Source organism: Elephas maximus, chromosome 8, assembly GCF_024166365.1.
Source record: "Elephas maximus indicus isolate mEleMax1 chromosome 8, mEleMax1 primary haplotype, whole genome shotgun sequence".
Lineage (NCBI taxonomy): Eukaryota > Metazoa > Chordata > Mammalia > Proboscidea > Elephantidae > Elephas > Elephas maximus.
Window position 1 is genome coordinate 65,178,544 of NC_064826.1, and position 27,357 is coordinate 65,205,900.

The following is a 27,357-nucleotide window of genomic DNA, read 5'->3' on the forward strand; positions in this document are numbered from 1 at the left end:
AGGGGAAGCACGTGTCCCTTTTTGAGTGATCTTGAGTGTTACCTGTGTCAAATTGGGTAGCTTTCTTATTTTTGGCAGAATTTGCTTGTTTTATCAAGAACAAGAGAACCAGAGTAGGGGTCATTTTATTGATAATATTATAGAGGCCAGCTTCTCAAGTGGATTCTTTTTAAAGGAAATATGTGATTTTTTTTTTTTTTTTTCTAAGCTCCATAGTTGATGATCTCAAAACAGTATTTCAGAAGAGTACAGCTCCCTGGGTTATGAACAGCGTCACTGAATAATTGAGCACTCATTGGGCACAGGATATTGTGCTCCACAGAAATAGCACCAAAAAAAAAGTAATTCAAATCCTGATGTGAGGGAAAGTGCTTTTTGATCCTTACAAAATGTTTCTGTTATTACTTTAAGTCAGTGGTCTTAAACTGTTGGCGGTTCCCAATTTCTCAGAAAAACAGTTTTCCCAAAATGCCAAATCACCATCATTCTCTAAGTGCCTTAGAAAAACTTTGTTTCTAAAGTGATTGCCTTAACGTCCTAAAGAAATAATCCAGCAAGGAGTCCATACCTCTGAAGCAACAACAACAAAAAATAAAGATAACCAGTGACTAGCTACTGTCGAGTCATTTCAACTCATGGCGACCCTACGTGTGTCAGAGTAGAACCATGTTCCATTGGGTCTTCAATGGCTGATTTTTCTGAAGTAGATCACCAGATGCCAGGCATCTCTGGGTGAACTTAACTGGTGACTTTGGATTAGCAGCATAACATGTTAACCATTTGTACCACCACCCAGGGACTCCTTTATATACCAGCTTTTCTAAGAAAATGATTTTTTAAGAAGTCATGTTTTCCTCCTAGGTTATATCCTTCACAGGATAGCCAAATGTTGTTGATCTTTTTTTTAATTTTTGTTTACCTTTCTATTTTTCTCTTCTCAACATTCACAAGTTTAAATGGAGGGGAGAAGAAACCACAATTACTACCACCTCAACAACAATGTACTCTTTGGGGCACTTGGCTTTACCTCAGATAATTATGAAATCCATTCTGTACCCATTTATTGAAGTAAACAAACCACCTCCTTAACTTGGTCAAAGAAACCAGTGTGTACAATTTTGGTAGTAACTTAAGGTTTGCTACCCTTATGTCCATGCTGAGATAACAGTCACTCTTAAAATTTTCACATGTGACAACACTCCCCGAATTTTAAGATTTTCCTACATGCCTTTGCTAGAACTGGAAAAGCAAGAGTAATAGAAGAGTTGGAGTAATTAGATTAATTTGCTAAGAAAGCTGTACGTAGAAGGAAAAAAAATTTTTTTTTTATGCCAGTATGTCTAATGCCATAACTAAGGAGATACTCTTGGAATTGAGATGTAATTTATTAACGCCCACTTAGCTTTCTGGCCCATGGAACTGGCATCCCTGGGTGGTACTGGAATTCTGACATTACATGAGATCATTCTGTTCTCCTTTATTTTCTGAAGAAGACACATGTTTTAGAGAAAGTACTTTTTAAGTCACAAACAACTTTTTAAGACATCATGATTGACATGACAATTTCAGCTATTTTATTGAAAAGAATTTTTATTGGTGAGTGAAGTTTTCAAGTATTCTGAGACCAAAGTGATTTCATACTCAGAACAGCCTTACACATTGTATCTGCTACAAGTTAAATAGCACGTTGATCCCTCATGATGTCCAAATTTAGGGTCTAAATTCATTGTTCAGATGAGATCACTGCAGCCCCTTAGAATGTGGCAACTGGTTGAAAATGATGGGCTGATGGTTTCCATGGTATGAATGCAAATAGGCCTGTTACAGCTCACAGTAAAGAGCTTTGTGGAACACGGTGCCAATCAGCAGTTTCCCTTTGTACACAGAAGCAACTGTACTTCCTTGCAATACTGTGCCATTTTCCGAGTAAACTACTGTTACTTTGGGTTCATCTGTTAAAATGTTCTGGATTTGGATCACCTATCAAAGAAATAGCATTAGATTAATAATAAACAAAAGGTCACTTAAACATAACTTTAAAAATGGGGTCATTCCTCCATAAGATGCCTTTAGGTAAATCATATTTTGTTCTATAATTACTGTATATTTAAGACATCTGATGCTTCGTTCATTGGATGACAGGTTTTGATCAGATGATCTTTAACAGAGGTAATGAGCACATAGGCCTATAGTGGCTAGTCAGGAAATGTAAATACGTAGCATAGCCAGGATGTAAGACATTAGGGAGCATTGGGGACTATGGTAAATGGAGGAGGAGCAGCTGCTACTCAGTCACAGCTAATTGTTGTCATGCTGGAATTTCAAGTCAATTTCCTTTTTTCTTTTTTTTAAATAAGCTAGGAATTTGGACATTTACATTTAATCCCTGGTTTTTAAATGCTGGCTATCAAAATTAAAGCAGAAAAAAAAAAAAAAAAAAGTATGGCCTAATAACACATCTCTTCACTGCACCTATCCATTCTTCTAAGGTCCCAGCTCTAAATGTGGAAGCTTTTATAAGCTCAGTCTCCTTCACCTACTTAAGGAGCAATTTGATTGTATCATTAACAGCAGTGTAGCATTATTGTTAGGCTGCCCAGAAGAAATGATAATATTTGACTGTTTTAATCTATAAGAATGGCAATTTTATATGCTCCAACTTATTATAAAGAGCACTACACCGTGAGGCAGGAGAACCAGGTCACGTTTACATGATCCACTTCACCAGTTGTTTCTCATCTGTAGAATGAGGTGAGTGGGACTGAGTTATCTGTTAGTTCCCTTTCAAGCCCTAATTTTCTTTTACTCTTCAGACTTTAGTACGAAATATGGTGACTTCCAGAAAGGATATCTATGTCATGAAAACAACTAGTATTGCAGATTAGGAAGGCCGGTGCTTAGATATTAAAGAGTCAGTGGGAGCATTTAAAATCACCTCTTTAAAACAGCTGGTACCAAAGACAGATTTCTTAGGAAAGTGCCATAGCATTAAGTTACAGCAGTTATACTAGAAAATAGTTGGTGCACCTTGGCCTAAGGAAGACTCTTCTAATAATGCTAAGTCACTCTTCTATGGAGCGGTGCATTTGATAATGGATTGTTAGTAATTTTTGCTCTTCCTTCCCAGATCCATCATTAGAAAGTATTTTTCTAGAACGACAAACCAAGTCCATGCTATAGCAAATGACCCAATTTCCCCAAATGAGCTAACAAGCAAGAACAAATTAGAATCTAACATTCTGCTCAGCTCTGAACAGCGAACACCCCACAGCATATATTGCTTCAATTCTATCACAGCATATAGCAATCCTAATAGCTAAAGTCTAGCAAAAGGCACAAAGGATTGCCATTAAAAATGATCCCAATTGTCAAATAAACGTAGGGAGAAAATGTATGAAGGGCCATAAAGTAATGTGAAAATACTCATTTTTTTTTTAATCCGAAGACAGTCTTTAATTTTTTTTCGTACTGTTGGGGAAGGTGCAACTGACTCTTACAACTAAGCCTTAAAAATATAGAGAAATATATATAAAGAAACAAGGAAAGGTTTACAAACACACACACGACATTCTTTGATGGTTACCAGGGATGGGAGGGGGAGGGAGGGAAAATTACCAAACAGAAGATACATGTTTATATTGGTGAAGGTAAAGGCAATACACAATATGGGGGAAGTCAGCAAAACATGACCAAGGCATGGGAGGACACTGAGAGGGACACAAGAACAAAGGCCAACAATGGTAATTACTATAGCATAGACAATCCTGCAACAATAGTATTAATAAACAATAATTTTACAAATGCAGACATAGGTAGATTGGTATACCAAGAGGTGTGGGAGCATGTAAGGAAATCCACCCATCCACAGATACTGGTTTGGTGGTGGGTATTTCTATATACATAACTGTAGGTGCTGCTTATATATTAATATAGACAATAAGGCACACAAGGGCCATAGGGCAACTTCTTAAACATAACCAAACACCTCACGGAGTGAAGTTTCTAGGCTTCAAGGTGAGGGGCCATAGACTAGGGGGACAAAAAAATAAAAATACAGAGAAGTAGACAAGTATATAAAAAATGAAATCACGTACTTGATGTAAAAACAATTATAGTTATTACGTAGTGAAAACTCAAAAGAGAAAACACCAGAGAAGTCTTAGTAAGTGTTCAAATGTCTATGGCAAAGTTGGTTTCACATTTTATTTTCATGGCCAAAATAGCCCACTGAATAAAGACCACGGACACAAATAGAGTCTTTTTGTAAAACTGAAAGATTTGTAACTAGAAGGTGGAAGAAAAAGGTCTTTTAAGCCAAAATAACTCCAGCAAATGATTTATCTTCCCATTCTGTAGGAATGGTCTAGAAAGGACGATTCATTGTGTTTTAGGGCTGGTCCTTTGTATTAACTTGAGAGGTGATACTGACACACAGGAAGGGGGAGTTGAGTAAGAAGGCAGATAACGAATGATTAGACCATAGCAGAGTGGCATTATTAAGTTTTTTAAACTACTGTGAATTCCCAAATAGGAGAAAAAACAAACAAATTTCAACTAAAAAACTATTCAAATAAAGGTATGGAACCACGTTCAGTGCTGGATATCTTAGCCCAGTCCTCCAGGCTGCCTTCAACTCTTACTAGTATGGAGGCTTACTTTGAGGGGCTCCCTTTCCCTCTGGCTTCCAGTTAGATTTGGCCAATGAGGAGTATGGGTAGGAGAGGACTGAGAGAACTGGGGTATTTACCCTCCAGGCTTTCTCCCTTGCCCAGAGTTTTATCAGGCAATCCTCTCCATACTTAGCTCTCTTCTTCTTCTGGCTTCTGGTATTCATTCCCTGAACTCATGGTGACCCATGTGTTTCGGAGTAGAACTGTACTCCATAAGGTTTTCAATGGCTGTGACCTTTTGGAAGTACATTGCCAGGTCCTTCTTCCAAGGTCCCTCTGGGCGCTTAACCATTTGCACCACCTAGGGACTCTTCTTGCATTATCCCTGTTGATTTCCCTATACTTTGCCCACACTTTGTTACATAGTTCCTTTATTAAACTCCCCTCACATTACCCAGTTTGATTGTGTCCTCTGTTTCCTGCCTGGACTCTGACTGCAACACCTCCTTGGGTCAAATTCCTCCTTATTTCTGAACATTTGGATCATCTATCCATTTCCCTTCTCTTATTTGCACAAATAAGTGAGAGTTATGTTTTTCAACTGAAAATGGTAGCTTGGAATAAGGTCACAGATCTGATTCATTTTTCAAACTAACCTCTGATGTAGGAGGATTCTTTTCATCATAGGAGAAGAGTCTCATGCCATTGGGATGGCATCCAACCCAAACGTCCCCTGTCACTGGGTCCACCGATATGTTATCAACCAATGTGTTAAAGGTCAGCGACTTCCAAGATTAAAAACAAGGAGAGAACAAAAAAACAGAAAGTGAAGAGAAATTGAGATATGGTAGAATAATATGTCAGGGAAAACTATGCTGTTATCCTTGGCCATCACACTGCAGGTTCCAGGGATACCACAATTCTGCTCCATTGCAACTGAGCACAGGGAATTTCTCTGACCTTCCACCCATGCTAGTATTTTGTCAGTTTCTAGGAGAGATGGCTAGGGGGGAGATATGGAAAGCTACAAGGGGCTACTAAAAGTTAGATTAAATCATTTGAATATATCAGCCCTAACACTGCATAAACCAAAAACTGGGGGGAGAAAAGTTTTTAAGTGTAGCATAGAGCGGTTCCTAAAATAGCATACACAAATGATATTTTTATAAGCATTCAGAAAGCACCAGGAAATGTAGATTCATTTCTGATAAAGACATTGATGAAATCTAGGCACTTCTTTAATGGCTAAACATAGGCTGAGAACCAGAGAAGAAATGATCACCTAGGGTCCAATTTTTGCCTCGGAGTAGAAGAAAAGTTTCTTGTTTAGTTTCCCGAGGTTATTCAACTTCCTGCTCTTCTGCTGTTTATTTGCTAAATATAAGTTGCAAGTGTGCGATGACTGCACAGATTGCTGTCAAGGCTTTGTACCAGAGTCATAAATAATACCAACGATTCTTAATTCCACCATTCATCATCTTGGCTGCCTTCTACCAGGGAGAAATTCCATCTATTTGTTTACCTCTAACTCTCAGTTGGAAAAACAATATCTACCCTATACCTCGAGCAGAGCCCAGCATACCTCAGCACCTAGAGACTCCGTAATAACTGGTTGTGACTCACTACAAAGGCCGGCATGTATGCAGGCAGCTGCAGTGAGTCACCATTGCCCCAAGCTTCCCACTCAAAGTAAGAGCTGTCCCCACATGTCCATCCACCGAAGGGACTGGTGGCCTTCTAGCATCGGAGTCTCTTTCTCACCTGCATGTGGAGTCATCATCCTTCTTACCCTGAAAATTGGAAAAGTTGGCCAAAGAGATGGGGGGACTAAGCAGGCATCCCCTGGTCCAAATCAGCTCCAGGCCTTTTTTCCCCCCATCCATCACAGCATCAGATGCTCCACTCTGATACATTAATGTCTTTAAGTGAGGAAAGCGTTTGACATTTGTCTCAAGGCTCTGCTATTATCTTTGGAAGGGTCAGTACCCGCTGTGGGTGAATTCTGTGGCAGAGGAAAACCTGCTGAGATGAGAGTGGCAGGGCAAGTGGGAGAAGGACACAGAACCCAGGGGCCTCATTCATTCATTATGCAATTATTGAGCTCCTACCCTGTGCTAGGAGTCTCTGGGTGGTGCAAATGGTTAAGTGTTCAACTACTAGCTCAGAGGTTGGCAGTTTGTACCCACCCAGAGGCACCTTGGAGGACAGGCCTGATGATCTGCCTTAAAAAGTTCACAGCCTTGAAAACCTTGTGAAGCAGTTTCACCCTGCACACATGGGGTCACCATGAGTCGGGAGTGCTAAGTACAGGGCAAATATGGCTCCTACCATCCAAGAGCTAACAGTCAGCAGGGATCCCACTCTGGATACAGCCATGAAAACTCTTGCCTTGCAAATAAGTGGTTCCTAGCAATGCCAATGCACCACAGTGCACATGTGTATCACACCACACTTCCACAGAACCAAGTGGAAAATTCTGTATTCCTCAGTCAAGAAAACTTCTAACAAATTAGTCTCCTTTGGAAAAAAAAAAAAAAAAAAAAAACCTGTCTTCTCTGTTAACAAATATCTCAATTTTTAGATAATTAGAGTTCACTGAAGTGGAACTAATTCACTGACTGGGTCTGGGAAACTTAATGTGTCTTGCATTCATTTCAAATTCAACTTTATTCGAAAAATCTGCATGAAGATAGACTCTGACTAGTGCAATCTTACTAGTCATTGAGTGTGACATGCTCATCGTGTAATTTCAAAGGTCCAACTAACCCAAAAAATCTTCCCCACCAATCCTAGGGCCTGGGACTCTGACTTAAGTTATACGGCCCTACTGTTGACCTCCAACATAATTTCTATGAAGTCCACAGAGGGAGCAGGATAGAAACCCACGCATATCTCATCGAATTTAAGCCAAAAAGAAAAAAAAAAAACACTGCCACGGAGTTGATTCAGACTTATAGTGGCCCTATAGGACAGAGTAGAACTGCACCATAGAGTTTCCAAGGTGCGCCTGGCAGGTTCAAACTGCCGACCTCTTGGTTAGCAGCTGTAGCACTTAACCACTATGCCACCAGGGTTTCCTCGTGGAATTTAGCTTCAGCTAATCCTAGCCCTCTCAAATAATTTTATAAGCTGATACTGATTAATATGATCATTCAAAAGGAAAAGTGACCTTAGAGTTGAAGAAAGGCCTCCATTAGGCTGTTCCCATAGAAGGCTGGACTGGTCTTGCCCCAGTTGGGGGCCAGGCCTACCAGAAGCCTGGCCTTCTCTCTTGTTGGATATACTGGAGTAGATTTTCTTATAAAATTCTGTAACTTTCAATTTACAGAAGCACGTTGGTATACCCATAGTTTGTTTTTATTCCCTCCTGTATAAGTGTATGAAATTCCATTTTACTTCAGCTAATACCAAACTAGCTCTGCCAATGACTTCTAATGGCAAACATGATGTTACATTTGATGTTGCTTTGAGGTGATTTTCTTGCTGTGAGGCTTCACAAGACTACCTCAGACATGCTAGTGGGAACAGTCACACAGTTCTCTGTGATAGTGCTTCATGCTGTTGGCATATACAACAGGAGAGCAATGTTGTGTTGTTTTTTGGGGAGGTGGGCTACTGTAGAAAATAACACTCCCCCGGTGGTGCAGCGGTTAAAGCAGTTGGCTGCTAACTGAAAGTTCAGCAGTTCAAACCCACCAGCCGCTCCACAGGAGAAAGGTGACAATCTGCTTCCATAAAGATTACAGCCTTGGCATAACACAGTTTATAAAGAAAACGTTCTACATACTACTTTGGTGGGTAGCGTCTGGGGTCTTAAAAACCTGTGAGCCGCCAGCTAAGATACTCCACTGATCTCACCCTGTCGGGAGCAAGGGATAATGAAGAAAACTAAAGACAGAAGGGAAAGATTAGTCCGAAGGACTAATGAACCACAACTACCACGGCCTCTACCAAAGTGAGTCCAGTACAACTACATGGGTCCCAGCTACCACACTGACTGGTCTGACAGGGATCACAATAGAGGGTCATGGGCAGAACTGGAGAAAAATGTGGAACGAAATTCTAACTCACAAAAAAAGACCAGACAGTGGCCTGACAGAGACTGGAGAAACCCTGAGAGTATGCCCCTGGACACCCTTTTAGCTCAGTCACTCCTGAAGTTCACCCTTCAGCCAAAGATTAGACAGGCCCATAAAACAAAACGAAAGTAAAGGGGCACACCAGACCAGGAGCACAGGCTAGAAGCCAGGAGGGAACTGGAAAGCTGGTAATAGGGAACCCAAAGTCAAGAAGGGAGAATACTGACATGTCGTGGGGTTGTTAACCAATGTCATAAAACACTATGTGTAGTAACGGTTCAATGAGAAGCGAGTTTGTTTTGTAACCTTCATCTAAAGTACAAAAAGAAAAAAAAAAAAAGATTACAGCCTTGGAAACCCTATGAGGCAGTTCTACTCTGTCCTATAGGGTTCTATGAGTCAGAATCAACTTGATGGCAGTGGGTTTTTTTTGTTTGTTTGCTTTTATGTTCTCAGTCTCCCTTTCCCTGCTTTTGTGTTTTTACCCCTTTTACCCAAAACTTAGAACGGATCAAAATTGGTGGTGGTAGAAGATGAACCCTTGGTGTATGTCCAGCCTCATCCTATTAACTAATTTGACACATTTGCTGAGTCCCTACTAGGTGTTGCAAACTCTTTTAGTAACAAACAGGGAAAAAAAATCTGTCCTTGTGGAGATTATACCCTGGTAGTAGTCAGACAATAATAAAAAAAAAAAAAAGAATAAATAAATAAACTATGTAGTATGTTAGTAATAAATGCTAAAGAGAAAAATAAAGCAGTAGAGGTGATAGGATATATGTGTGGTGGTGGTGGTGGAAGAAGTTGCGAGCTTAGATGAGGTGGCCAGGGAAGGTCTTGTTGAGGCGACATTTTAGTAAAAACCAAAGGAGATGAAGGAGGGAGCAACAGAATTCCGGGGGGAAGATCCTCCAAGCAGAGGCAACAAGCACCACGGGCATGGTCCTGAGGCAGAATCACACTGGTCTGTTCCAGGAACAGCCAGGGCAGGAGAGGTGGAGAGAGAAGCGAGAGAGAACGGCAGGAGATAAGGCAGAGAGGTGACAGGTGGCCGTTGTGAGCGCTTGGGCTTTATAAATATTGTGGAAAGCACTCCAGTATTCAATACAACTTGAGGGTTTATCTTGGCTGTGGTCTCAAATTAAGGAAGGAAGGGAGGGAGAGAAGAAGGTAGGAAGGAAGGAAGGAAAAGAGGAACAGAGGGAAGAAGGAGAGCGGAAGGAAGGAAGAGGAAGGGAGGAAGGAAAAGCCTATGAATTCAATGCCAAGCTAAAATCTCCATAGAGCAAAAAGAATCAAAGTCTCACTGGTGAGACATGTAGTGTGCTGCTTCGCACTCTGAAGTTGAGTAAAAGTGAACAACAAACACATAACGATGCTGATGACTCTTAATAAAGGAGTGAAAAATTGGTTCTCACCCATTCCCATTAGGCAATCCTTTTTTCCTCACTTTTAATTTTGCAAATCGATTAGAATCTAATTAACACTCTGCAAACTTACACTGTTAATACATCTTACCTTCAATGGAGTTAAAGTCCAATTAGCATGCTTTTCATACACATGAATCTTATGAGCCAGCAATTCCGCTACATAGACATACCTTCAAAGAAGAAAGAGGTACATCAAAGCACCTGATGTAATGCAATTCAAAAGGAGAAGGTGGGGTTGTAATAACTCCTCTTAGGGAAGAACTTTGCTTAGGGACTGGAAAATGGAGCCTATCTCAAAACACACCAAACTCTGAAAGAACTCTATGAGTTTGCAGGGCATGAAGGGGTTTATTATCTGAAAAGTTATTTTTAAAAGTGGGAATCTAGTTGTTCCCGGTCAGAAGGGAAGAATTTTAACTCTAACACCAGCTCTCGATTTGTATCTGGGAGCAAAATGCATTACATTGGCTGTCTTTATTTATCAATATAGAGGCAAGTCCCAGGCTCTTCATGACAGAGGCCAAGGGAGTTCTAGGGAGACAAGCTGCAGGAAAGCTTTCTGACAAGGCCCTGATTTTCGGCTAGCGAAGATGTGAGAGAAGACGAAATGCTTGTCCTGGATCTGAGTGAAGTCTTCCTACTCTGAGCCTGTCCTGGACCTGTGGGTTTGCTATTTCGCACAGAGTATAACACCACATAAATAGATGTAGTTAGTCTAAGCACACGATGTATCCCAGAACAAAAAGAGAAAAAAGAGTGCTTGGTTATCGCTAGTTTGAAGAACAGGAGATGATATGAATAACTGAAAGCCGTCCATGTCCATGTAGTTTTTACTAAATATAGGTGACTAACCTTCTGAAATCTTCAATAATACAAGCTAAGGAAGGCATAGGTAGATGGATACATAGATTTTATGTATGTATAAAATAGATGTAGGTATCTATGTATACATTAAAAAAAAAAAATTTTTTTTTTTTTTTATGTATATGTTATCAGGGCTATCTCAAGTGTGGCCCACAGACCATCGCTCCTCCATGAATTGTTTCTTGCAGGGCCACCACAAGATAATAATGTAGATCAGCTGTATCACTAAGCACACTGCTTAGCTAAACTGACTGTTTTTCACGGTAAGACTTTCTTGATGAAGGAAGCAATGCCTTGATTTACATTTTGGTCTAAGCTCTTTCTCTTGTCCCCAGCATGCATTACTGAAATAAATTTCTACATTTTATTAATCCCATTATACACTCAAAACTCATCCCTAAAAGCAGAGTTATTTAAGAATACTAAATGTCTATGACTGTTTCCCTTCTTGAAGCATATCTTTTTTTCTAACAAGAAAAGACAGTATGACTTTGCAAAGTAGAAAATTATGATTTGACAAATTTCATCTCTAAAAACATATCAAGATATTTTACGCTTTGCCTAATTTCTTACTAATAGAATAACATGTTAAGATCCATTACATTAATTAAAAAAGGAATATATTATAAAGATATCTAATGAGAATGTGGGGAAATGCATTTCATATTAAAGAATTCACATACCTCCCATCAGGTGAAATGTTGATTCCATTAGCAAAATCGAATCTGTCTGCCACAACACGAACGTCGTTTGGACTGTAGTAAACAACATACGACCATGCTAAACCCAGATACACTTCCCAGGATCGTAAGTAGAGGTCAACGAAATAGTGATCATTTGTGGCATAAAACTGCTCTGGTCCCACAGCGACAAGATCATTCAAACTGCAATTAAAATACACATGATATACAGGTGAAGGTATCGTACATGATGGACTTATGAACTGACATTCATGAATGTCTATTCCTAAAATCAAGATATGGGATGGAGCCTTTACACTAGCTATTGTGGCAAAGAAGTAATAAGAGATCGGTTCCACCTAAACAATCGTTAAAGACAATAATTACTTAAAAATACTGTATATAGTGTGTGTGTGTGTCTAGATGTACTAAATTCAGTAGACATTAAGTTAGGCCAGGAATCATTATCAGGGCAAAATTAATCTGTGTTTATACAGAATCTAACTCCAGTCAGTCCAAAGCATCATAAAAACAAACAACAACAACAACACACACACGTACAGACACATGCACACACACACTGGCCAGCAGTCTGGAGAGTTAAAGCCCCTACTATTAGCTGTGTGATCTAAGAAAAACGGTTTCATGTGTCTGTGCCTGAATTTGCTTTTCTGTAAAAGGGGGGTGATGGATTGGTCTATCTCTCAGCTTTAAAGGATCACTTTCAGCTGGAAAGTTTCATAATTCTAAACTGAGTAAAGTGTCTGTGAACAGGAATACTCAGAAATAGGATGCTATGGCTTATTTTCTGATTTTGGTTCTCTCTCTCTTACTGAGAATGTAAGATATATGAGTCTATTTTTCTGCTTTAATAGGTACAATACTGAACACATAAGTGAGTCATTCCATGCTGATTGAGGTGATGGAAATTGCTGGGGCCACTATCTGAGCGAGAATTATCTTTGTTCCATTGAGAAGAGCATAATCACCAAAACAGGAGCTCTGATGCAGCTCTGGGCTCTGGGGCGAGTTATATAAGCTCGCGAAGCCTCAGTTTTTTTCACCTGTAAAGGGAGTTTAAATGATTTTTCCAAGGTCACACAGCTCATTAGCAGAAGACGAAGGGTCAGAATCTTAATTTGTGGAGTTGCGGTGGGAATGGCCATGAGACAGTGCCTGCTGTGTGTTTCTCAGGGAGCCTGACACCTGCTCAATCCTCAATGAATGGTAGCCACTATTACTACCTGAAAAAAAGGTCTAGGAAGTTTGGATTACTCTGCACAGGCACCAAAATAAATTGGCAAGCTGGATTTCCTCTCTCTTTTTGAACAGTAAATTTCTGAAATTAGTAGGCTTTGCTAGCATTGGCCTGTTTTTTCACTAAAAAAAAAAAGAAGTCTGTGGAATGATTAAGAGTAAGTAGCAGCTTTGCAACTTGATGGACTCCCATTGAATCCTGACCCCATTTGTTATCATTGCTGAGGCCACAGCACATCACTAAACTCCCAACCACTTCTCTGAGTCTCAGTTTCCCCTCTGTACCTTGCAAGGTTAGGGTAAGCATAAAATGAAATAATGAATGTAAAGGCCTTGGAACCATACCTGGCCTATAGTAAATGATCAATAATGACCACTGTTTTATTATTAATAATAATAAATTGTAATAGATTTAGTAACAGGGATATTAATGTTATTAAAAAAAGCCTCACTAATCCTTGGGTTGAGAGAGTGGAATTCTGGTTAATTGCTGCACTACTGTGGTTATTTTCAGTCTGGCTCAGTGATGCCAAAGACTAATACTTTTGCAACTGGACCAGAAAAACAATACATTAACTCCAAGAAATTGGACAAACCAGAGATTTACAGAATTAGTGAAACAAATAAAATAGGCTTTCATTGAATCATAGTGGTTCAGAGCATGAACTCCAAGCTACCAGGATTAAAATCTCAGCTTTAGCATTTACTGATTGTGTCTTCTGTGGCAAATTCATGAATACTCCAACCCTTCATTTTTTTTTAAATCTAAATGGGCATAATAGTAAAACCTAATAGAGAAGGTATCTGCAAAAAGTCAATATAATAATCTGTTTCAATTGGTTAGAGTTAAAGCCCATTAAGTTGCTACTATTACTATTATCCCAGCTTCTCTGTTCTACATCGGTTTTCCTGAGTTAGAGCTTGCCGTTATGCGCATTCTCCCGTCACCCAATGACATTATTCTCTCTTCAAAATATATTAGTTAAATGCATGCACTAATAAACTCTCTCACCAAAAGCTGCTCTTGGAAATTTCACTCATCATAGACTAAGGCCTGCACTGTATTTCTTATTCAACCACTAATTAGTTGATTGACCTTCATCTAGTAACTCAGTTTTTCTCAATCTCAGTTTCCTCATCTTAAAAACCACCAGATAAAAAGGAGAAGAATGGTCACTGGTAAGACAGAACACATGCTATGTTCCAGGCACTTTGCTAGGTACAGCATGTAAATATGTAAATAATCAATTCTTTAATAGAAATCTAGATTTACATAGAGTTTCAGATTCTAGACAAAATCTTGACTAGGGGTAAAAATTGTTTTGAAAGCTAGTGGCAGATTGTTATCCTAAAATTTTTGCTGGCCTTATAAACCAAATTCCCATAGGCAAGAGGAGACAAAAATTGATTCTGTGTGTGTTAACCAGGATCAGGGATCCTTGGGTGTTTTCATTCTTCCATATGTTATATTGTCAAAGAGCCTAGGATCAAGCTGAGTGGTACCACGGATCTGTTATTCCACAGGCTATGTGCAAATAAACAGGAGCAGAGGTAGCACAGTGAGGTCCTAAATGCATCAGGTTTCCTCTTAGACATGTGTTTCTAATTCACAGAAATATCTAAGACTATATTTTTTAAAAAATAATAAATAAAACTGAAGATACGGAATTTAGGTTGGAAATGTTAAGTCTGTTTTGTGAGAAAAGCAGCATTTTTTTTCTTGGTAAAGGTCAAATGCAGACCCTGAAATGAGGAAAGAAGAGGGTCTCTGAGGGACTTGCATCCTCAAAAGCTTTTGCAGAAACATTTGGAAGAGTCTGTGATCACTAGAAGGTAAAGTTGAACAGCTATAGTCACCCTGGCCAAAAGAAAAACTAAAAGGGCATTAGTCATCCACTGAAGTTAAAGAAAAATATGATAAATCTGAGGACAGTACTTAGGCAGAAGTTCATGTCTGATGGTTTTCAGATGCAAAAGCGATTTTTCTTCTTCTTGAAATTTAAACAACTCCACCGTGGACTTAAGATCTGGATGGGACACCACCAGCAGGTACACAGTGTTATCTGAGAGATTAAAAACAAAAATTGAAACATTAACTGAGCTCTCAGCTGTCAGCCCTGTCTCCAAAAAGCAATTTCAACCCACCTCCAAGTAGTATTTAGGATGTCAGGCAGATGGAATATTTTCATCTCTTTGTAGAGAGAAGCATTTGTGATTGCTCCAAAGAAAAGTGGCTAAAGGAAGAGCCAGTGACAGTCTCTGAAAACCCAAAGCTCCATAGGGGGAAAAAATCCTCAACTTAAAAATGATCACCACTGACACTAAAACTCCAAAAAGCTTGTTAAGCTTTCTAGTTCAACCCGCTCTCAGTGAGATGCAGAACTGAGATAAAAGGGATAGAAGACGAAAGAAATACCAATATGAGATGGCAAGTGCAGGCTTACACAGGGGAAGATAATACATTCCAGAGAGGAACACCTGAGACACAGTAGCAAAGGAAGGCAGCTTCCATGAGTCACTAAGACTTTGAGATATGGAGACCAGTCTAAGTGGTCAAGGAGGTGTGACCAGATTTGGCAAGTAAAGTTAGATTATGGTCTTTGCCTTCAGAAACAGTAAGTCTTTGGAAGCCTTTGACATGATCAAATTGATGCCTCAAGGAAAACAATGCAAAGTTTGGCAGGTTGAACTGAAGAGACACGGCAGTCAGAGAAGCCAGCAAGGAGGCTCTTCATTAGTGCATTCATCAAGCAAGTGTTTAGTATATTTTAGTTGGTGTTAAGTGCTACAGTTTTGTTTTTTTTGAAGTGCTACAGAGAAAAAATAAAACAGGATAACCTTTATTGAGAGTAAAGGGCTGTTTTTCTTCAGGGGAGTCAGAGATATTCTCTCTGATGAGGTGACGTTAGAACAGAGTCCAGAATGAAGTAAAGGAGCAAATCACGTGGGTAGCTGAGAGAAGAGAGGGTGCAAAGGCCCTGAGGCAGGAACTTCCCCAGCATATGCACTTAATAGCGAGAAGTCAAGAGAGATGAGAGTAGAATGAGTGGGAGAGTGGGAGGGATGAAGTCATAGAGGCTCAGTCTTGCTAGAGTTCAGGATAAGGATCCAGGGCTTACTCATTGGAGGGCTTTGAGCCAAGGAGCTACATGACCTGAGGTTACAGCAATAATCAGGCTGTGGAGATAAGGAACTGGACCAGGAGGATGGCACTGACAAGAAAAGGCAGGAAAGGCAAAGACAGGTATTTGAGAGGAAGAATCAAAAACCTTGGTGATGGCCGAGGAATGAGAGAGTTAGAAATTAAACATAAGTGAGGATTAAAACCTTGGTGAATATTTTGCCTAGCAGACTCCTTCTAGGAATATATCCTAAGGAAACAGAAAAGAGAGGTGCACAAGAATGTTTGTTTTGACATTGCTTGCAATAAGCATAAAGTTGGGAGCAACCCACATATCTCTCATCAGCAGATAAACTATATTATGGTACTCCCACACAACTGAATCCGCACAACCATTGCAAAGTAGTTCTAAATGAATGCACTGTCACAGAAGAAGTCCATGATGGAGGGTTTAATGCAAAAACAATTTATAAAAGCGTTTATGTAATAGTACCTCTTTTTTGCTTAAGGAAGTATACACATACATGAAACGTATATATACATTCCATATATACATATGGATATAATATATATGGGGAAAAGCATGGAAGATAAAAGAACTGAAATCATTTTTTGACATTTCTGAGTTTAAAGTGACCAAAAGAGAGGCATCCAAGCCAAAGTATCTAGTAAGCACGTAATGGGGTAGAGCTGAAGAGCTTATTTAAAAAATAAATAAATAAATGCCCCACACTGGGAGGCATTCTCCTCAAAAGCAAGCTGTAACATGGGTGAACTTTCTGAAACAGAGAAACTACGAAAGAAGTTGAAGATGAAGTCATTGGGGCATGCTCACAGAGTTGAAAATGAAAAGACCAACCAACGAGCAGGGGAGAAAGCTGCAGCAGGATCAGAATGAGGACAGAAAGTGTCTTGGAATACTAGGGAGGAGCAAGTCATTTGAAGGAGAAATGCTCAACAGCTTAAAACGAGGTAGAAATGAATGGAAGGAAGGAAGGCAGCAAAAAAGGAGTAAGAGAGGAAGGAAAGGAGACAGAAAGACAAAAGGAAGAGGGAAGAAACAGAGAAGGTTTATTTATAAGGATACCACTAATGACTTTCAAGGCAGCAATTTTAGCCATTCACAATGGGGAAAAGTCTGGGAAAAGGACTGAAAGAAGGAATGGCTGATGAGCAAATGGAGGCTGTGGGCATAGATGTGGTTCTCAGCCCTGACCTTACATTTGACCACCGAACGCACTTTTAATCAACTGAACAGACCAACCGAATCAGAATCTCTGGGGCTAGGGCTTTGGCAACAGGTTTTTATAAATTCCCAGGTGAATCTGTGTGCAACTGGGGTTGAGAATTCATGCACAAATCAAGTAAATGGCAGCCAATAGATAGGATGACATGGGAAGAAAGTAAAAGCGGTGGGTTCCAGAATGTGAAGGACCAGCTTGAAGACAGAACAGAGGAACTAGTAGAGAAGGAGGCACTGAAGATGAGGGGCTGAAAGAAGCTGACAATGGTGACTTTCTGTCCTTGGATCTATAGGTTGCAGATGCCTTAGGTTAGAAAAATCTATTCTTATTAATGCCTAGATCTATAAAATTATTCTAAATGTCTATAAAATTATTTAAAATGGAAAACCCCCATAAAGATTAGGGCTGAATATTATTGCTAGAGTAATTATAAGGCTAAGGTGAATGTTACTAAAAGAAAATTAGGTGCTTCACAAATCTTAAATATTTTCACATTTTCAAGCATTTAAGTGGTTATAATATTATATTTAATTAACATACAGGGAAGCTTGAAACCTAGAGTTAGAACACTATTCATGATTACACTTTGGTTGGATAAGAAGAAATACTCATTCATTAGAATTTTTTAAATTTGGTTTTGTTTTTAATAAAAATTAAATATTGTTACTTTTATCTGTGAATGTGCTGATCCCATGAGGGTTAAATGAAGACAAATTGAAGTTATTGCCAGTGATTTTCAATTCCAACACTGCTGGGTCTTCCTTATTCAGGTCCATCAGAAGGATTTTTCCAGGCTTGTTGGGTTCAAAGCTCTTTACTCCAGGATATTGTAATCCCTTATGGAAAACGGAAGAGGGTAAACAGTACATACAAATACTTCAAATGCTGCTGGAGCTGCCAGATAGCACATGGGTTCACCTCGTCTGCTCGAGGCCACAGGACAGGCCACAGGACCACACAGGAAGCCTCATGGCTGACTTTCAAGACAGGCCCATGGAGATCCCTGAAAGACACATGTTCCTGGGCTCCCCCACACAATACATCAGCACAGGCTCTTCCAACACCCCAAGCAAAGCCACATTTGCACCAAACCACAGCTTCCAGACCATGAAGAAGAGCAACAATGGAAAAACAGACCAAAAGGGCAATCACTAATGGTCTGCAATAATACAAGCAAGGAATACAGAAAGAGCATTGGTTTGGTTTCCAAACTGTCCCCTGGCAGGTTCCTTGGTAGTACCTTAAGAAGATGACAGAGGTTTAAGGAAAATCCACTAGACCCTGGTAACTTTCCTTTCTTAGCTTACAGTCAGTACAACAAAGCTGCTATTTGTTTTATATGTTAGGGTTCCATATAAGATTTTGCTTGAAATACGCATTTCGTTAGTTAAAAAAAGGTTTGCAGTGGACTGCTTTAGAGGATGACTAGTGCTCTGTAAGAGAAAATTATAACAGGCAGCAAAGGCTTTTAAATGGCTGGATGACTCGTACATTGTATCCTATCAACTCTGTTTGCTATGTTGTAAATCTCTAGACCAGATTGTTGGCTTATTTTGTTTTGAGCTGTTTCACCTAATCATAGTGATTTGTATACAAGAGCTGTTCAACAAACGTGGTGGATTCTCCCTTCAAGGTTTGGAAATCACGGAAAGACCTATCAACAATTTTAAATTAAATGGTTTATTCTGAAAATTGCAAAAAAAAAAAAAAAAAAGTAAATATCTAAATGTTATGTAGTCACAGGGTATACACAAACATATACTCTACTGAGCAAATATTGAGTATGCTAGTTAAGTGCTTTAAGGTGTAAACACTTGAATGGGAAGCCGCTCTTAATAAATTGCTACATGGGAAGATAAGGTAAGATAAGGGCTCAATGTACACTCAGAATACAAATATGCACAGAATACACACCATCATAATTATTACACTAGTGGTAAATGCCTGTACAGTTTGTTTTTGAGACATGTGACTCTTCTCACTTTACTTAAGAGTGCCTGTCTCTGGAAGGCGTAAATGGTTTACATTCAACCTAAAGGTTACCGGTTCGAGCCCACTCAATGGCACTGCAGAAGGAAAGGCCCGGTGATCTGCTTCTGTAAAGATTACAGCCAAGAAAACCCTATGGCACAGTTCTATTCTGTAGCACGTGGGGTTGCCATGAGTCAGAATCAACTGGACAGCAATGGGTTTTAAAGGAAAGACTTAAGCTGTCAGTCCTATAAAATGTTCTAGAGCACAATAAGTGAAAGAAAATACCCACGGTGCTAATGAAAGTCAGTCCATTAGGGAGTATCTCCAAGTCTTCAGAACCAGTGTCTGCCAGGAAAGAGAACAGACAGAACGGATTGTTTCAGCCTATTGCAGAAAGCATCAGTGGTCCATTTCTTCATCACTCCTGACTGGAAAATGGGGTGACGTATTTAGCTCTTCTTTGATATGTTCAGAATAATTCATTCTTTCAATTTCTTAATTCACTGATTAATGTGATTAAATGAAAAGTAAAAGATATGAGTATAATAAGTATAATTAAATCTATACCTTAATAAACATGTTTTAAATTGATGGACTAGAACTTCTTTTCTCAGAGTTTGAAACCTCATGTAAACTTATGGAAATTCATATAACACACAAAAAAGTATGATTATTTGAAAAGAGCTTGCTGGTTTTTTTTTAAAGATACAGAGTAAACTACAAATATGCATTGATACTTAATAGTTCCAAATCAATTAAAACATTTGAAAGGTATGTTGGAAATATAAGCAAGTGTCAAATGCTTAAGTTAAAACAGGGACATATTTCAAATAACCAAGAATATAAATTTACTATTAATTATAAATATAGGTAAAATTCACTATCTTCCAGTTATACTTTAAGCATATGCACATTTTAAAAATTTCAAATAATCTGGAGACAAATGACATGTGTGATTTTGTGTTTATACTCTTGGTGGAGATGTTTCTTTATAGAATACCCAATGAGATCAAATGTAATATTTGTTTCTAAAAAAAAATTACACCATATCTGGCCAGGTTTAATGATGCTAGCTGAACATGTCTTCTGCTCCAGCCTATATAGTATTCTCTCAACCTTTGTCAATTGAGATAAACAATACTAAAACAATAAACAAATAAAAAAAACAAAAAACCCACGGATCACAAACAAGTTGTCCTCAAGTTACGAAGCTGGTTAGTTGAGATCAGATGGAGATTTGAGCCCTGTGACAGATGCTGTTTGTTGTCCTCCAACAGATATTCCCCTGCCCTTTTATTCTTGCTGACAGAGCCAGCCTCCCACAACAGAGGCCAGATAATTACTTTCCTGGCTTCCTTTGCAGCTAGGGCATGAGCTGTTGCTCAGCTCTCACTAATGAGATAGGGGAGGAAGTCTGCTGAGGAATTCTGGGAAAATTTTTCCTCCCCAATACTAAAAGCGAGATGAGTGAGGAGAAGCCTCGTGATAATTATAAAGATGTATGACTGCTTTTTAAAAAATATATCCTTTACTCGTTGCTTTATTCCCCTCGTCTTTCTTCCTTTCATCTCTCTTCCAACTCCTCTGGTTATATTACTATAAATATTGTTCTGAACATTGTACTTACAAAACTGACCAAACAAAAAGAAAAATAGATAAACAAAAAATTGTCAACATTTTGGCAATATGTTGACGAAGTCAAAATCAAATGCCTTAGTTTTTAGTTGCCTACTGAGTTAATGGAATCCCTGGGGGTACAGGGGGTACAGATGGTTAACGAGCTTGCTGTTAGCCAAAAAGTTGGAAGTTCAAGTTCACCCGGAGATGGCTCGAAAGAACGTCTTGGTGATCTATATCTGAAAAATCAGTCATTGAAAATCCTGTGGAGCACAGTTCTACCCTGACACACACTGGGTTGCCATGAGTCAGAGTCAACTCAACAGCTACTAGTTATTGAGTTAATAATACTCTTCCGGTTCAAAGTTTTATTTTTGAACAAAATTAAGCAGGTGTATTGATCAACTAAGTAGCAAGATAATACGACAAGTACAAATGAGGTATTCGCTCCTCTCACATACTCACCTATTCCTTTAATCAAACGGCAGTTAGGAAGCTCCACTGGTGTCACTTCTCGGGCCGCATTAAGTCGTTTTCTGTAGGGGCGGGGGAGGAATAAAATACATACAAAACTATGCAGAAAACAGAATTAAGTTTCAAAGGTAAGCAACCTATAAAGTTCTTTACTTTGCCTAGGTTTCAACCCCAGAGTTAGTGGTTCCTGAAACCTGGACAATTCTATCACACAAGGCCAGAGCAAGACACGTGAGGGGCACAACATTTAATATTTATTTAGTGGGGGTGTACAGATACACAAAAGAGATATGTAGTATCCTTTCCTCTGTACACTTTAGCAGGAGCAGAAACAATTTCAACAGTATATAAGGAGTCCTATGTGGAAATCTGGGTTCAATAACAACATGGTCCCAATTTCTTCCATTGATGTTTTAGGCCTGCTGACAGATGGGCCTCTTGCCCATCTGGCCAGTCTGGCTCCACAGCCTGGCCTCAGCGTGTCATTTGAATAATGCAGGTGTGCCCAAAGAGTTTATAACTTCAGACAATCATACCCAAAGCCAGCATATAAAAAGCATTTCCCACACACACGTACAACACAACTTATTAAATCTGAGCATATAAACATCATGGCGAACATTTGAGCAAAGGACAAAGGAAAAAAGAACAGATGTGAGAAGTAAGTACCCAGCAGGCCACTGACCACAGCAAATTTACTGATGAGGCATTTGAAAGATACAAAAAAAAAAAAAAAGATACAGACTACAAAGTTAGCAGTGAAGAGGTTTAAACAATAAACATTTATTGAGAATAAATAATATAGTTACTGTGAGCAGTGACAATTATCCAAGAATCCCTAGAAATATTATTTGGTTAATACGAACTAACCAAATAATATAAATTAACAGATATATAAATGCTTAACTTGCCTTACTGAGAATTTAAATTTCACAGAAGGAGAATGGATAGAAGTGAACTGATACTCTAGATAAAATTCTTACCAATATGGTACAAAGTGATAGGAATTTGGAGGCAATTTGGTTTTTCATTCATTCAGAAAAAATACAGTGTGTTCCCACTATGTATCATGCCATGGCTATCAACTCCACCCTATAAGAGCACCTGACTTAAGACGTTAGGTATGGGTCCAATAATCCACTTTTAAAAGCACCACAGTTCATCTTGAGGCACAAGGAGCAGCAAACTGAGTGCTGGAGATGCTGAGAGATGAAGACCTGAGTAAAGCTTAGTCTACAACAAGGTCGGAGTTTGCTGAATGATAGACATGAATTTAGAGAGCAGGCTTGAAAGGAAAGTTGGGACTCACCCCATGACCAGAGACACTAAAAGGTATTTCAAAAATAGAAATCTGGCATTACAGTCACAAAATATCAAAATAAAGGAAAGAAGCAATAGGGCAGTGATTTGCAAACTTTTGAGACTGAGACTCACATTAGGAAAAGCATTTTATATGGTACAAACACACAGTATTGACACACAGTATACACATACATGCACACACACATGCATCTGAAACAAGATTCATAAAACAATCCTCACCCTAATACGTGTGATACATTCTAACCTTTTCTATTCAACGATATTTCATTTATTTTAAAATGTTGGTCATAACCTACTAAATTGAATTTGTGACCTTCCATTTTGAAAATACTGGTCTAGAAAAGGCATAGGGAATATTCATGGAGTGCCCCAAAGAACTCAAAAGACAGGTGCAAGATGTAAGTCAGGGTGAGGGTCATGACCAAGGACAATGTGAAGAGTGGTACGGAAGAAGAGATTCAAAGACAGGAAATTGCTGAGTAGGCCAAGATTTATGAAAAATGCCAAAGATAGCCAAATTGTTTTTTCGTAGCCTCAAAACCACACTGGATTAATAGGCGTGCTGCCTGACTTAAAAGGTTCATAAATGTGATGGGCTCACAGAGGACAGAGAAAAGCAGAACTTTTCAGCCCCATTATAATTATTCTAATTCACACTTTTTGCTCTTGAAGATGATCTCTAACCTGAAAGAGGGAGTCTAAGGTACATAAAAAAGCATTAAGTTAGCACCCAGTTGCTTTGAGTTCAAATATGTGGCCCACACAAGTCACATCTCAACAGGATAATCATTGTTACTACATTTCAGGTACTGTAACACCTTCCTTTAATCTTCGAACACCTTCCTAAGGTATTATTTTCCCTGTATTACGGATGACAAAGTTAAAAGTAAGTGGTTCTCCAAGGTCACAAAGTTATAAAGTGGCTAAGCTGGGACTGGAACCAAAGTATGAATGCAAAGTTGACGTTCGGGCCATCTGCACATCATATGCTCCATTCCTGGAAAAAAAAAAAAAAGTTGGTTTCCACTCTGAGGATCCAGTTTTCCTTCGATGTCAGGCCTCAGGACTTCCCTTCTTTCCCTTGGGCAGGTCCCTGATCTCCAGGACTCCAGTACCTTAGCTCTAAAATGAGGGTAAAGGTAGCTTACTGATCTTCCAGGATCTCTTGACCTTGATCTGGTTCCAACATGGGTAATAGAGAGATTTGAATGTCCTTTAGAGAAGTTTATGAAAGTCCCCTGCAGAGATTGTTAATAAGGAGATTCAAATTCAGTGGGGTGGTGTGGGGTCTGAGAGCCTGCATGTCCAGCAAGCTCCAGGATGCTGATGCAGCTGGTCCATAGACTCCTTTGAGTAGCAAGGCTTTGGTGCCTTTTGGACAGTCAGTGAAGTTTTCCCACCTTGCTTTGTCTGTATTATCCCAGGAGGACTTACTCCATCCTCTATTCCTATGACCACCATCCTCTCATCCCTGTTGTTATTGTTAGTTGCTATCACGTTGGTTCCAACTCATGGCAACCTTACGTATGACAGAATGAAACATTGCCTGGTCTTGTGCCATCTTCATGATTATTGGTGTGTTTGAGTCCATTGTTGAAGCTATTGTGTCACTCTATTTCACTGAGGGTTTCTCTTGTTTTGGTTGGGACTCCACTTTACCACTCTCATCCCTACGTTGCTCCTATTCCTGCTGTGACTTACCTAACCCTCTTTTCCATTCTAAAAGCAAGCAAGTCCCACTACCACTTTTCTTTTTTCTTCTCAGTCATCTGATTATAGCCAGAAGCTAGAGGACCAAGCCCCCTTCATGCTCACTGGATCCAGGTGCTCCCCAACCCCTGAAAATAAAATAGTACATTCTTAATTACAAATCAGACTCCGGGTTTTCCCACTCTAGTATCCCTGGTGTCAAAGTATTTCCTGTAGACACCCTGTTTGCCACATCCAACCATGAGCAATGCCACCAAAAGAAGGAGGGCTGCTACCAGGGAACTCAGACAACACTGGTCCCTCTAACTTCACGGTGAAATAATGAGTTTAGCTATGGGCCACAGCGTGCTTTGCTCCCTCTCAGAAAAAGTGGATCAGAATTAGCCCAGAAACCAACTGCCCTTGACAATTCTCTTTATTTTTATATATAGATTCCTACTCAGTCCAAAGCCAAGATCCAATTTTGGGGGTTAAAATCTAAGTCTTGCTGCAATTTAGTGGTACAGAATAGCCCTTTTCAAAGTGTGTCCCAGAGTTCTGTAGGACGTTCACAGCTGGTACTAAAAAAGGGAGTGAAGGTTGTGGGCAAATAATTCAGCAAAATGTTGACTTAAAGCAAAATTGTTTTCTTTACGGAAGGCCTTTAATATCCCAGAGCACACTGCCAATCTCTAAGAGAAAGGTATTAATAAAAAACATTTCCCGAACTTCTGTCCAAGGAACCCTCCTTTTATGGAGCACATCTCATGACACACAGTTGAAAGAACTTGGGAAAACACCAATTTTCAATAAAAGGGCACTTAAGACCTCACGTTGAAAGAGAAACTTTTTAGGGTAGGGATGGTAAAACCATACTTTTACACAAAAACCTATAAAAGATGCCTGTCGTCTCCATTCTTAAAATAAAGTAAGGAACAGTAAAGCAGAAAGCTTGACCCTCCCTCCTTCCTGGCAGATCTGTTATCCTTTGGAAGCCATCTTGGTGTGGGGCAACTGGGAGAGTGTGAGCAGAACAAATCCACGTGTAGGTGGAAGTGGAGAACTGAGGCTGAAAAAGTCTAGATCAGGTGCTGGATGATTACAATATCTTATTTCCTTCTATCCCAGGTTAATATGAGGGGAAAAAAAAGTGTTTTAATAATCTGTGGCAAAAAAAAAAAAAAAAAAACCTTTGGCAGCAAATGACTAATGAAAATTCACAAACTGTAATTTTAACATGATTTAAAAGCCAAAATCACCAACAGCTTCTTGCCTGACATTTCTCTAACACTCTGTGATTTCAAAAATAATTAACGAATAGAAAAAAAAAAAAACGTTTTAAAAAACCTCTTCTGAATGTAAGTTTTTAATCAATCCACAGGATCATATAATTAAAAAAAAAACGAAAATGTTTAATTTAATTTCTATTAATGTTTTACTTCAGAGTAAATAAAAAGATACTATTGCCTAAGCCTTAGAGAATAGGATGATCTCTCGATTTTGACCCCTGTAAAAAAAGTCAGCAAAACTACAGATTCTTAAAACGCTCTTTGATCTTGTATAACACCAAACAGTTTATAGAGCACTTTAAGGGGGAACAGGGAACTAACATTTACTGAATACTTATTAGGTACTAGGCAATGTGTTGGTTACTTCATATATACATGTATATTACTCTTTCCAGTTTACTGAAGCAGCTAAGATCAGTTATGCATAAGGTGGCAATGACTCAGAGCTGACTTGAGGGCAACTTAACAACTAGTTTTAAAGATAGAAAGTCGTTGGCCCAACATCCCACACTGGAAGAGGCAGAAGCCAGAACCCAGGGCATCAAATGTCAAGTCCAGTGTTCTTTCCACCGCACCCCCTGGAGCAGAGGGCCCAACACAGCGCACGTTGGCTCGCATCTGCCAGGGTCCACACGCTCCCTTGTTGTCTCTCAGCATGGCCTCAAATTGAGAATCTCCAAGTCTTTAGGTTTCCACCAGGCCCAGACAGCCACGTTTGGGGCTCCTTTTACTGATTCACACAAGTGTGGGGGGTGGAGAGGGGCAGCAGGCAGTCGGTTCATCTGTTTTGAAGACAGGCTAAAAAGTGAATCTGTAGCCAAAGCACACAGCTCTGCAGGAAAAGTTATTTGGACATGCCTACAACTTGGCTACTCACATCAGCGACCATGGTCTCCTTACCACATTGCTCAGACTGTGGGCAAGGATAAATTTTCAAGTGGCACATGAAAATTGCACAACCCCTGCAGGATATACATCCAACCTGCCTGTAGATCTTTCTGTTCAGAACTGGGGTCCTTCCTTCTGGGGCTCCTGGGGCCAGTGGGGTGGAGGTGGGGGTAAGGGGGTTGCAGCCTTCCCCACGACCCAACTTACTGGTAAGTAGACCGGTAATCCCTGATGAGTCCCAGTCCCAGCCCCAGGAGGGTGAGTAATATCAGCTTCGCCATGGCCTTGAACGGACAGATGGTCTGACGCGTGGATGCCCCGACAAGCCTGGAGAGCCTGCCTGCCTGCAGCTAGAGCCCAGCACTGGCCGCGCTGGGATTGACCAGTCCCGCCGCACCCCTCCCGGCCCCGCCCCGCCAGGTCCAAAGCTCGCAGGGCCGGAGGCGCGCACCGACGGCATGGGCTCGGGTTCAGCGCCCGGGTCCGGAGCTGCTCTCTCTGGGTCAGGTGCCTCGTACTGCTCCACCGGATTTTAAAGACAGGACTTTGAGAACAGCCGCCTAGACCCTGCAAGGTGGGGAGAGCAAGCAAATTGGAGAAAATGGAGAGGCGTGGGAAAGGGGAGCCAAGCTTTGGTGAGCGCTCACTTTGTACTAACAAGGTCTTAATCCTTGTGACCCAGGCAGGTGCAGTAACTTGATCAGGGTGACAGCCAGAAGAGGCAAAGAAGGGAAAGATGTGGTTGGGACCCCTGATATCTAACTCCATTCCCACCCAGCTACCACTTTCCCTCACCTTCAAACATCTGGATTTTAAGC

At 39.9% G+C, this 27,357-nt stretch overlaps 1 protein-coding gene across 1 annotated transcript; it reads right to left on the reverse strand.

The window, feature by feature from the left end:
- Window positions 1-1,807: 1,807 nt before the first annotated feature.
- PON1 (paraoxonase 1) lies at window positions 1,808-26,820 on the reverse strand. Its single transcript, XM_049893798.1, has 9 exons — window positions 26,747-26,820; window positions 21,342-21,412; window positions 19,549-19,604; window positions 17,953-18,121; window positions 14,857-14,983; window positions 11,667-11,867; window positions 10,208-10,289; window positions 5,267-5,395; window positions 1,808-1,980 (listed from the first exon to the last, which is right to left on the reverse strand). Exons 1-9 carry the CDS (start codon window positions 26,818-26,820, stop codon window positions 1,822-1,824), a joined length of 1,068 nt encoding a protein of 355 aa, XP_049749755.1. The 3' UTR covers window positions 1,808-1,821.
- Between the last annotated feature and the right edge of the window lie 537 nt (window positions 26,821-27,357).

Bases quoted from the DNA above. Each gene is read 5' to 3' on its own strand.
- PON1 (XM_049893798.1), bottom strand. From the start codon at position 26,820: ATGGCGAAGCTGATATTACTCACCCTCCTGGGGCTGGGACTGGGACTC. The intron at 19,605-21,341 runs GTGAGTATGTGA...CTTTCCTGGCAG, and splicing joins CCGTTTGATTAAAGGAATAG to ACACTGGTTCTGAAGACTTG. The intron at 1,981-5,266 runs GTTAGTTTGAAA...TTTCTTTGATAG, and splicing joins AGAATCCTCCTACATCAGAG to GTGATCCAAATCCAGAACAT.